At 41.2% G+C, this 15260-nt stretch overlaps 2 protein-coding genes across 2 annotated transcripts in view; one reads left to right on the plus strand and one right to left on the minus strand.

Moving 5' to 3' along the window:
* Nucleotides 1-5939, minus strand: part of Galc (galactosylceramidase) — a 61479-nt gene extending 55540 nt beyond the window's left edge. Inside the window, exon 1 of the mRNA XM_021179239.2 lies at nt 5874-5939. Coding sequence (XP_021034898.1) covers nt 5874-5894 — 21 coding nt within the window. The 5' untranslated portion in view covers nt 5895-5939. The remainder of the gene's footprint in view (nt 1-5873) is intronic.
* A 980-nt stretch (nt 5940-6919) lies between these two features.
* Gpr65 (G protein-coupled receptor 65) lies at nt 6920-15055 on the plus strand. Its single transcript, XM_029484892.2, has 2 exons — nt 6920-7039; nt 13025-15055. The coding sequence occupies exon 2, from the start codon at nt 13458-13460 to the stop codon at nt 14469-14471; it is 1014 nt and encodes a 337-aa protein (XP_029340752.1). The 5' UTR covers nt 6920-7039; nt 13025-13457; the 3' UTR covers nt 14472-15055.
* Nucleotides 15056-15260: the final 205 nt, after the last annotated feature.

Genomic DNA, 15260 nt, shown 5'->3' on the forward strand with positions numbered 1-15260 from the left:
ACACTTAGCAAATGCTAGCTAACAAAGTTGTTCGAATGAGTAGTCTGCTATATCCAGCTCTTTTAGCCTTAAAAGAGTTAATATGATTACTCATCCAAAATGTTTCTATAGCATAGTAATTTGGATTGAGAGACCTAAAAAGTACAATAGATGCAGAAAGAATACTCGGACCTTTATTCTGTTTCTTGAATAAAAAGTGACTATGAAAATCACTTATGAAAGACGCCCTGACTTAAATAGAGGAAGTGGTGTTGTTTGCCAACTCCTGTTACAGTAACCCTTACCTTCCTATTCACTTCTCTACCCAGTTAAATACCCTGGCAGGTGCATCCAACCTGTGCCTGAGACCACATGGAGCAGATGATTGCTATGAAAGCAGCCCACCCCAAAATTATACATAAACTTAAGACATTCTGTGACTTTTTATGATTAAAATACTCAACTGTGCAGACCTCAAGTGTGAAGTCTATAGCAGACAACATAGTGTCAGGATATGAAAAGGTTGGACGTGCCTGCTGGCACATTTTACAACCTAAACTGCTCCTGATCAGATTCAGCATGTTTATCATTAACCGTTTGTTTGTTTGTTTGTGGGGGGGGGAGTCTTCAATTTCTTAGGGTGTGCCCCTGTGCCCTGTAACTTAAATTTATGTGCTTCATCCGTCTAGTCTGTCACAGCAGTTTAATTCTTAGGACCCAAGGATGACAAAGGTGAAATTATGCTTCCTCGAAACAATCATAAGCTACCTTCCACTGTCAGTAAAACTGATGTGATGGGAAAGTAAACTGTCCTGAGAATTTAGATTCCCCTAATATTGTAGAAAGCGCTCTCTCTCTCTCTCAAAATTCCTTAGTGGAAAGCATACAATAAGCTGAGTTTTCCACCCAAGCCCCTGAGACACCAGAGTGGCAAGGAGAAGACACAGGACAGGCCCTGGGGCTTAAGAGATCATAGGCTTTGCATAACTCTCTTTGGAATAAGTTGTGCTCCCCCTTAAAGACAAACCTAAATCTGTGCTTCAAGACTACTGTCTTCAGTACTTTACTCGGTGCTGTAACAAAATATGTGCTAAAGAACTTAAAAGACAGAAAGGTTTGTCTTGGCTTACAGTTGGAGGGTGCAGTCCTTGGCAGGAGAGTCATGACAGCAGTACCCCGAGACACCTGGTGGTGTTGCATCTCCAGTCAGGAAAGCCCAGAGAGGTGAACATGCTGGCATTCAATTTACTTCCTTTTTTTTGTTCTGTCCAGGACTATGACAGCTTCCCTCTTCAGATAAGTCTTTCAGGGAAGACCTTCATAGACACACCCAGAGGTGTGTTTTGTGGTGATTCTAAATCCAGTCAAGTTGATACTGAAGATTAACCACCACAAACACAAATATGGGAAATTATATGAAAGGATAAAATCAAACCATTGTCTTTCTGAGCAATACTGTACCTGTGTACATTCCTCTTTCTCCTCTTCCTCCTCCTCCTTCTTCGGTGTGTGTGTGTGTGTTTGTAGACCAGTGGTTCAAAGCAAGTGGCTTCCTCAATCTCTTCACATAATTTGTGTGTGTATGTGTATGAATGTGTGTGTTTTATATTCAAACATATTTAGAGATGTGCACATGAGTCCTCAAAAAGGCCAGAGCAGGTCCTCGGGTGTCTGTCTCTATCACTTTCTACCTTATTCCCTTGAGACAAGATTTCTTACTGAACAGCAAGGTGCAGTAATCTATCTGTCTCCTTCACCCTCCGAAGCACTGGGATTACAGTTGCCTGCCACCTGTTATGTGTCCCATGCTTGAGCAGTGTGTTCTTACCGACTGAGTCATTTCCCCAACTCTTTTTACCTTCTAATTTGAGTTAGGGTCTCTCATCAAACCTGGAACACATACCACACTCATGAAAACAGGAAGTTTGAAGCCAACATACAGCACATGCCATACTGTAGCATGCCATTCCAACTTCTAATTGGCACACTGGTTACAGATTTTGTGCAATGGATGAACAATACAGAATAGGATACAGAAACCATTAACAGAAATGACACCCAGCCTGGAAACACCACAGTTCATGGATCAAAGCACACAGCTCTTGTTTCCGATTTCTAATCTATACTCGGGGAAACAAACAAGAAATATTTCTGTTAAGCAAAGTCATATATGCAGACTGGAAAAGAAAATTCACCAGTATGTGAGATAAAAAATCACAGTTATCAGAGAAGCAATCCTGTTCATGGGTTCTCTTAAATGTATGGATTCAGGATCGATGACATAAGACTAGAAGAGGAAGGTCCCAGGTCTCATGTTTCAAATGTGTTCTTTTAAACCATTTTAAATTAGAAGTGTTTCTGAGTGGCCTATTTATGTTCCTCAAAACTTCTTTCTGTAAGTTAAAATAAGAGAAAAATCAACCTTGAGAAAGATGAGCAATCTTGCCTATTAAGCAGAAGTGCTGATTAAGGTTCATACCAGCCCATCCTATCTGTTCTATCACAATGTATATGTACACGCATTTTCTAAGCAGCGTCCAACTCATACACGTAGTTAGTGTATAATTCTTGAACTTAAAAAAAAAAAGTCACCGGTCACATGAGGAGATAAGATGAAACAATTACTCACTAAAAGTGTTGGAAACACTCCTTTGAGGTAGGTATCCCCAGAGTGTAAAAGGATATGAAAGCTTATCTCTTTACAGACATCCTGTAATATCTGCTTGTACATCTGAGCTTTCAACTCTGGATCAAGTTGTCTGATTGCCGTTGTTTCTGACAGCATCTTATAAATGAACTTCCATCAAACGGATCTGTGATGATGGGGCTGGTGATATGGCTCGGGGTTAAGAGCACTACCTGCAGAGGTGGGAGCACTTGAGTCTGGATCCCGGTACTTTCCAAGTCTGGCATCAGCAAACACCTTTAACTCCTCCTGTACCTAGTCAGCCAACACCCTAGTCTGGCTGCCCTGCCTCTATCTACAAACATGCAGACTCCCACAAATATGTGTGCACACACTCACACAGACACATTCATGCACATAACATAAACATATGTAATATAAGCATATTACATATATTACACCTAGCTCCTTTGTCAGTGATGTTTACTGCAAAGATTTGTTCAAGAAATAGAAAGCCGGGAGGTTTCAGTCCCATGCTGCAGCGGATGTATGCTTAGTCTCATTTCAACTGTCAATATCAACTGTCAAGAGAGGAATTTTAGAGTCTACTGAGCTCCTAGCAGCGCTGAAGAAAATGACAGTTTATGTTAATTACCCTTCTTTTCTAGTTTTCTGTCACTGTAGCCAAATAACTGGCAAGAAGCAACTTAAGGGAGAAAGGATTTATTTGTCTTAATGTTGAAGACACTGTTTAATACATCACAACAGGGATAACAGGGCATCAGGTGTCATGGGCCTGGTCACCTTGTGTCCACAAGCAGGAAACAGACAGTGATAAGAAGTGGGGACAGACTATGACAAAACCAAGGCCCATTTTTACTGGCCCTTAAGGGTTCTACAACCTTCCTCAAACAGCACTGCCAGTGGGGACCAAGTGTTCACACACAGGTTCTGCGAAACATGTCTTGTTCAAACCACAACACAGTTCAACAGAATGATTATTTCAACATCGAGCACAATGCTGCCCAACAGAGGGAGAACACCAAACACAGAGAGCATTCGAACTTTCTATCAGCCATACTAATGTCAAGACAGAATATTAAGCTTGGTAGTTTATTTTAACCCCAGACATTACCTTCACCATATTTAATTAATAAAAAGCTATATTATTCTCTTCATACTTAATTTTCTAAAAACCCTTCCTTTATGAATTTCTTATATCAAAATTTGGATGTCAACAGGATTTCCCCAAGCACGGAGCCCAGAACCCCAGCCTTCCCATTCCTCTCGGTCACCTCTTTGAAAACTAAACCCATAGCCTGTTCCACTCTCACTTTCTGCCAAAAACCCTTTCTCATCAGGCCACAAACACAACATGACTAATTAAATGTATAAAAAGAAATAAAAATGAGAATGCATACCAGGGTGTCAGAACTTGACCTTGCCCTATTTGACCGCTGTTTTTAATCTCGGAAATTGCACCAGACAAGTGATGCAGCTTAAAAAGGAGAAAGGAGGAAAATGTCCTTCATCAGCAGAATAACTGCCCACGCTGTCTACCGCATGAAGAAGTTGTAATCCAGACGGTCCACATCCATTTGCCCCGTTTCCCGTTTTGAGCCCAAGTGCGCTGCCTCTGGCCAGCGTTGGGTGCCCACTGTGATCTCAGAAGATCAGAAAACTGACTGGCAAAGAATCCTGACCCCATAAAGCCAATGTTCTGAATAATTGTTTATTGATTTGGCCTTTATATTGTCAAAATGCCTCCGTGTCTCCAAGCTCTGAAATTTTGCCAACTATTCATTTAAATGCCACGGTGATTAAATATGGTGCCAGTGCAGTTTTAACTAAACAAGATGCAGAATCCACAAAAGTCAGTGTCTCCTTGTGTGAAGGAAGTAATTTTTGCTCACTAACATTTTTTTCTTCTGTAAGCAGAAGTCACAGTTTGTATTTCTCATGTTCTCTAACTACATCCTCTTTTTTTTTTTTTCTCCAGCGTTTGAAGAGTAAGTGCATAGATATTCGATATGGATGTGAAAATACTCTTCCTCTAAAAAGAGAAGTATGGTCTATCTAGGTAAAATTAGATATTGTGCAAATCGTGAACTACCCATGAAATAGAAACAACAGTTAGACACATGAGCAAAACCAAGCAAAAAAGAGACATGAGGATTGTCGTCATGAGCAGACAGAAATTACTATTTTCATTTTGGCAAATTTTTAATTCCCTTGTTTCTGTATGTGTGTATGTGCGTGATGTGTGCAGATGTGTGTGCCAGCCTAAGGGCCACCTTGGGACTTGTTCCTCAGGCTTCACCATTCTCTTTTGTTCTTTCTTCTAAACTAAAGACAAGTCTTTCTCTAACCCAGAGTTTGCCTGCCTCTACCTTCCCAGTACTGGGATCATGATCATATGCCACCACACTTGACTGTTTGGACCTTGCCCCTGAGGCTCGAACTCAGATCTCCATGGTTGCAAGGGAAACCCTGTATTAAGTGGACCCCCAACCTCCCAGCCCCAACGCCTCAGGTCACTATAGTTTGTACATTTTACCTTAATTTCCCATCATCCCAATGACAATATATCCTGAGGTTTTCAGTTACTACATGGTATTTACAAATTCTTGAATACTTCACAAATTCGTTATTTTTATCATTCTTTTTTGTTGTTGTTGTTGTTGTTACTGCTTGTTTGTTTGCTTGCTTGCTTGCTTGTTTGTTTGCTTGCTTGCTTGCTTGCTTGGTTTTGAGACAGAGTATACTCTATCCTGGAACTCACTGGATAGACCAGGCTAGCCTTGAACTCAGAGATCCATCTGCCCCTGCCTCCCAGATGCTGGGATTAAAGATGTGTGCCACCACAGCCGGGCATATTTTTTATGATTCATAAAGACATACTAAGGAATTTTCAAAAGCCTTTGCATTTCCCTTCTACACCATAGTCCACTGCAGGAAGAAATGTCTCAAGTATACCACCATAAGAGCACTTTTTTTTTCATCTACAAACACAGACTTGGCATATCCTGAGTAGAGCCTAAAATTAAGTTAGAAGTTTTCACTCTCAATTGATTTCGTACTTATAAAATAATATCCTAGCCTTAATTTCTAATCAAAGCTTATTGGAATACAGCTTAAAAAATTATGTCTAACTTTTCTCAAAAGTGGGATGTTCTAGAAACTAATTTCACTTTGATTTAACTACTTATAGTTTTACCTTGTTAAAGTACTGCATTAGCGTTTTAAAATAATAATCTATAGCACTCACAAACACATTTTCACATTGCATGGTTATCTGTTTGTCTGGTCCAGTCCCATCAGCTGCTTTTAGGAATCACTGTTTTCTATTCCCAGAGGATTACTAGAAGAGAAAATGATTCTCTGTAATCAAATACTATACATCTAATCGTATTAGTTCCCCAGAAGAACAGAAAAAAGTTCTCCCAAAGTTGGCTCTCTTGACCTACTCACATCCCCGCCTAGTTTTGCTGTCAAACCACAGTAATCACCAAACCCATTCTGCCTCTTCTGCTTTATTCTTCATGAACCAACTCACCCCAAAGCGGTCCACAGTAGCCTCTCCATCTTCACACCCAGATTACTCATCCTATCTCATTCATGAGCATCTAGAACTGTTTACCTCTGCTTCTGGGGCATCCAGGGTGTCAGCGAGTAGCTCTCTCTTACATGCGGGTATGCTCATTTCCACGGAATAGTCAGGACCTGTGTAGATGCCTGCACAGTGAATCTAATGGCAGATACAGGGACAGGATGAAGACATGTAAAGGATTGAATAGTTGCAATGTATTCCGTTAAGCATCAAATTCAGAGGGTGTAGAGATGAATATCTGGGGAAGAGTGCTTGCTGCACAGTATGAGGACCTGGGCTGAGATCCTATCGCTCAAGTTAAAAGCTGTGCATAACTAATGCGGATGCTGGGAGCCCCAACACAGTGGACAAGCTGAGACAGGAAGATCACTGGAGCTTGCTAGCCACCAGTCCAGTTCCAGGATCAGTAAGAGTCCCTGTGCAGAGGCATAAGGCAGAGCAAGGCAAACAGGACACTTTCCTGGTTTCCAAAAGAGTGCATACTGGTGACACAGCTGCATACACATGTGTGCATATGTCAGACACATACATATGCATGAAATAGGCATACATATAAGTATTCATTTATAATTAAGATACAAAGAGAATGGGTTATGAAAATCACATGACAGTCAATGACCCAAACATCACTTAAAAGTACAGAAGGATCCTTTTGTTTGAACTCAGAGAAAGTAAGCCTTCTCATTAAAAGGCTGCTTCCTCATTGGCTTATGACAAAATACGAGCGCAATTTCCTGTCCCCACAACACTGCTGGTTTCTCTTCTTGATACAAGCAGATTTGCCAGCCTCCTCAGTCAAGACAAGCATCCCTCCAGAAACAGGGGTGAGTATGAGATTAAAACCTAGAACAAGATTTCAAAGTAGATAGTATACTTTTTAGCATAATGATCAACAATGTAACATTTCCTCTGGTTTGGGCTTTGTGAGTGTAACAAGATCAAGTTTTGTGAGAGAGATGCAAATGAGGAAGACACATGGTTTCTTCTACTTTGAGCAGTGGTATGGGGATGTCAGAACTCAAACTTAGAACTGGTTAGGTGATGATATAGGTATAACAAAGGGGACCATGTGTGCTCAGCGATCTCCTTGGGATGCAGTGTGTTGGCAAACTGATGGTTTAGAAAGAATCTCTACCATCCTGGACAGGAAAGCTACCTGCTATTATCTCCCCACCAGTGCATGAGTCTAGGAATAGCTTTTACATTCATCGGAAATCATGTGAGGTTAGAAAATTGTATTTCCAGCATCATTAAGCATCCGTTGTAACTATTTGTTAACAAATAACTGTCATAGTACCGGAGACATGTGGAGACCTGAAAGGCAGCAAGCATGCTTTAGGTGAAAGTGTTTCTGTAATGCTGAATGCAAGCAATTTGCTTTTAGTTATCATCAATTATTCATATTACATTTAGAGCTACACCATAGATTGTCTTTTTCGCGCTTCGTAAAATTTAAACTTAGATCATATGTATTTTCAGGGAGGGTGGCAAAAATTCTCAAAATTTCACTAAAGCATCCTAAATAATATTTGGAAAGATACAGGAATAATATGTTCTGTATATCTTTTTTTTTTAAGATGCATTTTTCATTGACTTAACTAGAGCTATCTGCAATGCTGGCTTGGCATCACAGGTACAAAATCCCTAGGCTAGCCTGTGATGCGCTTGCCGGACAGTCAAGGATGGCTTCCTTTTAGGAAATCTGTGGGGCAGCGGAAGGAAAAGCAGTACACTGCAGACGTTAACATATGGTGAAGGCTTTGCCTGCACTCCTCTCTTGGCCCCACAGGGCATCTCATTTAATTCTCACAGCAACCCCATGGCCTGAGCACTAACTTACAGGAGAGGAAACAAACTTAGAAGAACCACAGATTCTCTCCCCCCTCCCCCGGCCCCCCAAGAACTTTGAGAACCTTTCCAAAAGCAACCACAAGCACATACTGCTGCCCCTGTTACTCAACAGACAAGATGCTATCTGCTTCATCAAGCTCCCCTGGCTGGTGGCTGGCTGCTCTCAGCAAGGCAGGAAGTGCTTTTATAGCTAAAGGAATTTATCCTGTTGAGACCTCTAAAACCTCACTAAAATAATTTTCTCTGTCTTCACTTTTGTAGAAACAAACATGTACTCGCTTAGTAACACACCACTGCCTGCCCTTCCATTCTGAGTCCCATCTCAAGAGAGGAGACCTTTATAGCTTAGGTGTTTTCCCTAGGGTGTATAAGCCCACCCAATGGTGTGATGCTGACATTCATCAGAGCCCCCTCCTTAGCAGCTTATGCAGGTCCTTCCCTTCTTGTGGTTCAGATCATAGAGTTTCATTTTCTGTCTTTACCAAGAACCTTTAAAGGTTCCTTCAAGAACTGAGAAGGTTTTTCTGAGTGGTAGTTACCAGTCAATGCTAGGTTTTGCTCTGTTGATGAAATACAATTATAGGATGACAGCCATTATCTTGGAATACAGAAATGTGAACAGTCTGTCATCTGGTTTCAGTGCTTGCCATTGATAAGCCCTCTGTCAGTCTGAAACGAGTCCTTCGTACATAATCAATCTTTCTTCCCTGTCACTTCCCCACCCCCCACCACCTTAGCTTTGGGTCTCTGCAGTTTGATCACTAAGTACAGACGTTTCACTTTGTCACATCTGACACTAGGCTTCATCATTCATGGGGCTTCATGTCCCTCATAAGTTCCAGAAATCAGTCAGACGTAGGATTTACGCACATTGCTTTCCGCTGACCTCCCTTTTCTTCCCTTACGGGGCTCCCGTTACACGTGTACTGTCCACTCCATGTATCTCTCCTGTTTCCCTTTTCCTTTTACACTGGTAACTTTTTTTTTCCTGATTTCTTTAGTTTCCTGCACCAACGTTCTCTTCTGAGGAATTTTTTACTATTACATTGTATTCAACAAAGTCTACTCTAATTTTTAGAGAAAAAATATGACTTTTCAGTTTTGACGTTCTCTCTCTCCTCACTCCTTCCTCTCCTTTTCCTGAGACATGCTTTCTTTCTATAGCCCAGGCTGTTTGTAAATCCATGGTAATTCCCTAAGCCACCTCTTCCCAGACACTGGGGTTACAGACAGGAGCTATCACACGCAGCTATCTTTCTTTCTCTTCGTTCACCATGTGTTCTGATCCATCTTTTATCTCTTAGGGGCTGATTAAATACGCATGATTTGTGTTACATGTGTTTCCCTTTATCTCTAAAGCTTTTGTGCTCCTAGGTCTCTTAGATTTCCCCCTCACGTATTTTTTTAATCTTTATTTTATTTATTTACATTTCAAAAGTTCTTCACCCCATCTCCCCTGGCCCCCAACCTCTGAGAGGGTGTTCCCCAACTGGCTCATCCACTCCCACCTAATCCCCACCATCATCCCTCTTCCCTGGGCGTCTAATTTCCACAGGATTAATTTCATCCTCCACCATTGAGGTCATACAAGGAAGTCCTCTGCTATACATGTGCCCTGGACCATGAACCAGCCCATGTGTGCTCCTTGGTTTTTGGTTTAGCCTCTGGGAGCTCTGAGGGGTCCAGGTTAGTTGACACTGTTGTTCTTCCTATGGGGTTGCAAATCCCCTTTAGCTCCTTCAGTCCTCCCTCTAACTCTTTCATAGGGGTCCTGGACCTCAACCCAATGGTTGGCTGTAAGTATCTGCATTTGTCTCAGTCAATTGCTGGTGGAGCCTCTCTGAGGACAGCCATGCCAGGCTCCTGTCTGCATGCACTATATGGCCTCAATAATAGTGTCAGGATTTAGTGTGTGCACATGGGTCCCAAATTGGGCCAGTCACTGGGTGGGTCTTTCGGTCTCTGCTCCATTTTTGTCCCTGCATTTCCTTTAGACAGGAACAATTCTGGGTTAAAAATTTGAAGATGGGTAGGTGGCCCTCAGCCTCAACTAGGCCCTTAGTCCTAGTAACCTCTCACATCCCAGGTCTCTCAGACTTTCTATCATATTCCTCTGCCCCCTACTGCTGCATGATTTGTTCTCCGGGCCCTCTGGGTATCCCTCCTGTCCCCCCCCCCTACCTGATCCTGCCTCTACTTTTCCCTCTCCCTCCCCTCTGCTCCATGATTTCCTCCCTCTCTCTGCTCTCACGATTATTTTCTTCTCCTTCTAAGTGGGTTTCAAGTATCCACACTTGGGCCTTCCTTCTGTTAAAGTTCCTACAGTCTGTGAGTTTGTGTCCTGGGTATTCTGAGCTTTGGGGCTACTATCCCCTTTTCAGTGAGTACATGCCATGCATGTCCTTCTGGGTCTGGGTTACCTCACTCAGGATATTTCCCAGTTCCATCCATTTGCCTGCAAAATCCATGACATGATCATATTTGTCGGAGCTCTTATCTCTGGGGCTCTTTGAAGCCCAGGCTGAGGAAGCCTTTCTTTATGAGAAAACTCTACGTTCATTTCTTCTAGGTGCCTAAAAATTACTTTTCATTTAATAAATCCTTTTCTTCTGTGAGTCTTTCCATGATGGCTTAAATTAATTTTTTTTTACTCATTTTATTGATTTTCATGTAAGGAAAAGAAAGCAAATTGTATTTCCTAAAAGGGATTACATGTCAAACATGTTGTTAAGATGCCTCCCAGCCTCAGTCACCACGGCCTATTGATTCCACCATGTACCATCCTAAGCATACTGCTCAATCAGCTTTTACAAACGGAACCTGTTCAAACCAAGTGTGCGGCTTGATAACTTTACAAGCTGCACATGCTCAGTCAACCAGGACCCACGTTAAGAAACAGAATACTGTCTCAGTACTCAGAAGTCCCCCTCCCGCCTTCTTTTTCCGTGTTACCCAACCCTGTTAAAGGTCACCACTGTCCTGACTCAGCACAAACTCTAGCTGGCTTTTATCCAATAATATGTCCTCTGTTGCGTTGGTCTTGTCAATCAGCATCGTGTTATTAAAGCTTCGGCTCTTTCATTTAGACCAAAATGCAAGCATTGAGATAGAGATGATGGATAAGGATAAGGATGAGGGTGATATACCATGCATGCTATCTAGTCTACTGCTAATGGACATCCTCGTTGGTATGTATCGCAGACAGTGCTACCATAAACCTTCTGATCTTAGTGCCTGCTGCTTAGGAAATAGGTGCGTATTCAGCTAGCAACAAGATTACCAAATCATGCTACATGTGTAAGTTTTCCAACCTAGTGTATATATATATATATATATATATATATATATATATATATATATATGGGTTCAGGTGTTCCATCTACATCACCACCAATCTTGATATTTTCCACCATGCAGTTTATTCTGGTGAGCATGTTAGTGGTGTCTCATTGAGGTTCCCATTCATATTTCCATGGTGGCTAATGAAACTGAACCATGTAAGTAGGCCACATGAGCCAAACTAATGGTGAAGATTCAAATCTTTTCTAAGTGAGTATCTGCTACATTGTATGAACACTCGAGGGAAGATTATCTTTCTTTCTCTCTTTCTTTCTTTCTTTCTTTCTTTCTTTCTTTCTTTCTTTCTTTTTTATCTAGCTCCTTGCCTAAACCAGGCCAAAGTAAGGAGTTTGCCAGCTTGTCTCTGTTTTCTGTAAATGTCTCTAGAACTGGTTAATCTCTTTGCTTTCCTGATTTGACCTCTCTCAGAAGCTAGAGCCTCCTAGATCCCAGTGCACATGGTGGTGGAAGAGCACCTTCTGCCTTCGATGGTGTGAATTCTGTGCCTCCCGTGTGTGTCTGACCCAGATGCCCTGGCTGTCCTCTGCCCACATCTAGCTCAGGCACATCAACAGTTTCTTGCTCCCCTCCCTCTCCTCAGATCCAATTTCTGTTTTCCATCACAAATATTTTGCTATTGCTCTAACAGACTGCTTTCCATGTTTTATTCATGCCTTTAAGTGTGATGAAAACCAGATAGTTTGGGAGTTTCACTTTTCCTCTTTAAGAGTGAGATGCATCCTACATGCAACTCCTTCCCAGTCCCAGAATCATGCCTTGTGATAGAAAATCCTTTCATGCTCTGAACTCATCTACACTTGGAAAGAGAATGACACCAATGCCATGGGTAGCTTGCTGAAATGGTCCCATAATGTAAACCATCAACACTACCATGAAGGCCCACAGGAGTGGGATTGGGAGCCCTTCTCTAAGACAGTGTCACTTTACAAAGGAATGAACGTCAGAGATAACCAGCTCTGAGGATGGAAGTTGATAATCACAACATTTTCACAGAATAGAGATGGTTCTGTCTCCCATCTCTAAATGGGGATTTACGGAATATAAGTGTGACACAGTGAGATACATTTCACAAGAAACAAAAGACAAACAGAAGAGGAAGTTGAGTGCATTAGCACTCAACAAATTATATTCAAAATCTACTTAATCATATTATGAAAATATTCTCTTAATAATGTGACTTTTGAAATGCCTTATACTGATATTGTATATTAAGTTGAAACTTATAAATTGTGTAGCCAAAGCAACAAAATAAAATATTTTCTCATTGCAGGAAAATAATTAAATTTTCTATTTTTTTAGCCTCCAAAATGTTTTAATGGTTTAAAAAAACTTTGGTTATGGTTATTGGGCATTGTCTGGTGGGAAATATAGCTCTATAGCTCTATAAGCCAGCATCCTTTCAGCAAGTTTTATTTGAAATAGAAAAAACGTCTCTGATTTTATTTGCTAAAGTTCATTGCTTTGGTTAAATAGTGTTTTGTAGTTTGAAATATTTCTTATTTTCAATAAGTGAAAGAAAACAGCTTTAAAGTCATGATTAGAATGAAGCTACATACCTTCTACATATCTAACCTATGCTAGTTCATCTTTTGTGACAGAAACATGACACTTTTGAAAGAATGCCAAACGGAGTGAAAATAAAAACAAAGTATTCCCATTTGCACTGACCGATCTCCAATCTCCTGTAAAATTCAAAGGGCAAGCAAGAGGCGGCGACCTTTCACGAAAGCTAAAATCCCATGCTATTGAACATGAAGACTTCTGATGCTTAAATCTCATTAACTGCTTTAAGTTACTCCCAGGAGCTTGGATCCCAACTTCTAGCAGTAATAGTCTGTGTAAAGAAAAAAAAAAAATCAGTCTACAATCACTCTCTAAATGCATGGATGAACTGATCAGAACATCAAAACCCAAGGAAACCCTAAGAGAGAAGAATTCTAATAAAAAGAATTTAACATTGAAAACTTACAAGGCAAGGTCCCTTTCCCTGCTGACAGCCTAAGAAGTGATGTAACTGCCACTGTGAAGACCATGGCGATGAACAGCATGTGCATTGAAGAGCAGCACCACCTAGAGCACTATTTGTTCCCCGTGGTCTACATAATTGTGTTTATAGTCAGCGTCCCAGCCAACATCGGATCTTTATGCGTATCCTTTCTGCAAGCGAAGAAGGAAAATGAGCTAGGAATTTACCTCTTCAGTCTGTCCCTGTCAGACCTGCTGTATGCGCTGACTCTGCCCCTCTGGATCAATTACACTTGGAATAAAGACAACTGGACTTTCTCTCCCACCTTGTGCAAAGGAAGCGTTTTCTTCACCTACATGAACTTTTACAGCAGCACGGCGTTCCTCACTTGCATTGCCCTGGACCGCTATTTAGCAGTCGTCTACCCTCTGAAGTTTTCCTTCCTAAGAACAAGAAGATTTGCGTTTATTACCAGCCTCTTTATCTGGATATTAGAGTCCTTCTTTAACTCTATGCTTCTGTGGAAAGATGAAACAAGTGTTGAATATTGTGACTCGGACAAATCTAATTTCACTCTCTGCTATGACAAATACCCTCTGGAGAAATGGCAGATAAAACTCAACCTGTTTAGGACATGCATGGGCTACGCAATACCCTTGATCACCATCATGATCTGCAACCATAAAGTCTATCGAGCCGTGCAGCACAACCAAGCCACGGAAAACAGCGAGAAGAGAAGGATCATAAAGTTGCTCGCTAGCATCACGCTGACTTTCGTCTTATGCTTTACCCCCTTCCACGTGATGGTGCTCATCCGCTGCGTTTTAGAGCGCGACATGAACGTCAACGACAAGTCTGGATGGCAGACGTTTACGGTGTACAGAGTCACAGTGGCCCTGACGAGTCTAAACTGTGTTGCCGATCCGATTCTGTACTGCTTTGTGACTGAGACGGGGAGAGCTGATATGTGGAACATATTGAAATTGTGTACTAGGAAACACAATAGGCTCCAAGGACACAAAAGGGACATACTTTCTGTGTCCACAAGAGATGCTGTAGAATTAGAGATTATAGACTAAGAGGTGGAGGCAGGTTAAGTTACATGGTATTATTTAATGAAACTTACATTTTGGAAAAGAAATCTGGCAGAGTAGAACCCAGTGGAAATAGTTTGAAGGTACACTGTATGACTCCTATGTGGGCTTTATTAAGTAAGGTATAGAAATGTATTATCTTGTATGTATTCTAATGACTGGGCATCATTGTTTTAGTACCAATTCTCTTTGCCTCTATGCTATAACCCCTAAGAAGCACGCAGGACTGTTCGTCTTTACATCAGTGGCCATTCTATCTGACTACTATGATTTTGTTGTTGTTCTGCTTTGGGTTTTCAGTCCGCCTGCATCAGTCTTCTCCTCTGTATACTCCTAATGTACGTACTAAATACTCCTCCCGATCACATCCACTATCAAGGATTTGAAGCCACTCCATCTACTGGGTTATAAAAGGAATGTTCTCATGAACTTTCATGAAGTTTACAGACCTTTGGGGATCTAGTCACCGAGTCACATAAAGTAGAAGTAAATGGATTTTGTATTTTGGTCTTGATTTCTTTACATTTATAGCTGAATATGTTTATATGGATGAGTTTCCGTCCAGACAAATAAATATTTATGGGCAATCTTACACTCATAGGCCTCCTGTTTTGACTTATAACATGTAAAATGTCTTGATGTATCTTTCAAGTCTTCATTTCGGAATTGATCCTGCCTAGTTTTAGGTAGGCCCTGGGTAGGCATTTCTTTTAACCAAAGAATATTTGAAGGATTTTCTACCGCACTTCCTTCTTTATTCCTCTTTCTTCTCTC

Source organism: Mus caroli, unplaced genomic scaffold, assembly GCF_978045245.1.
Source record: "Mus caroli unplaced genomic scaffold, Mus_caroli_1 scaffold_14, whole genome shotgun sequence".
NCBI classification, from domain to species: domain Eukaryota; kingdom Metazoa; phylum Chordata; class Mammalia; order Rodentia; family Muridae; genus Mus; species Mus caroli.

Coding starts and splice junctions, on each gene's coding strand:
- Gpr65 (XM_029484892.2), top strand. CDS start 13,458: ATGGCGATGAACAGCATGTGCATTGAAGAGCAGCACCACCTAGAGCAC.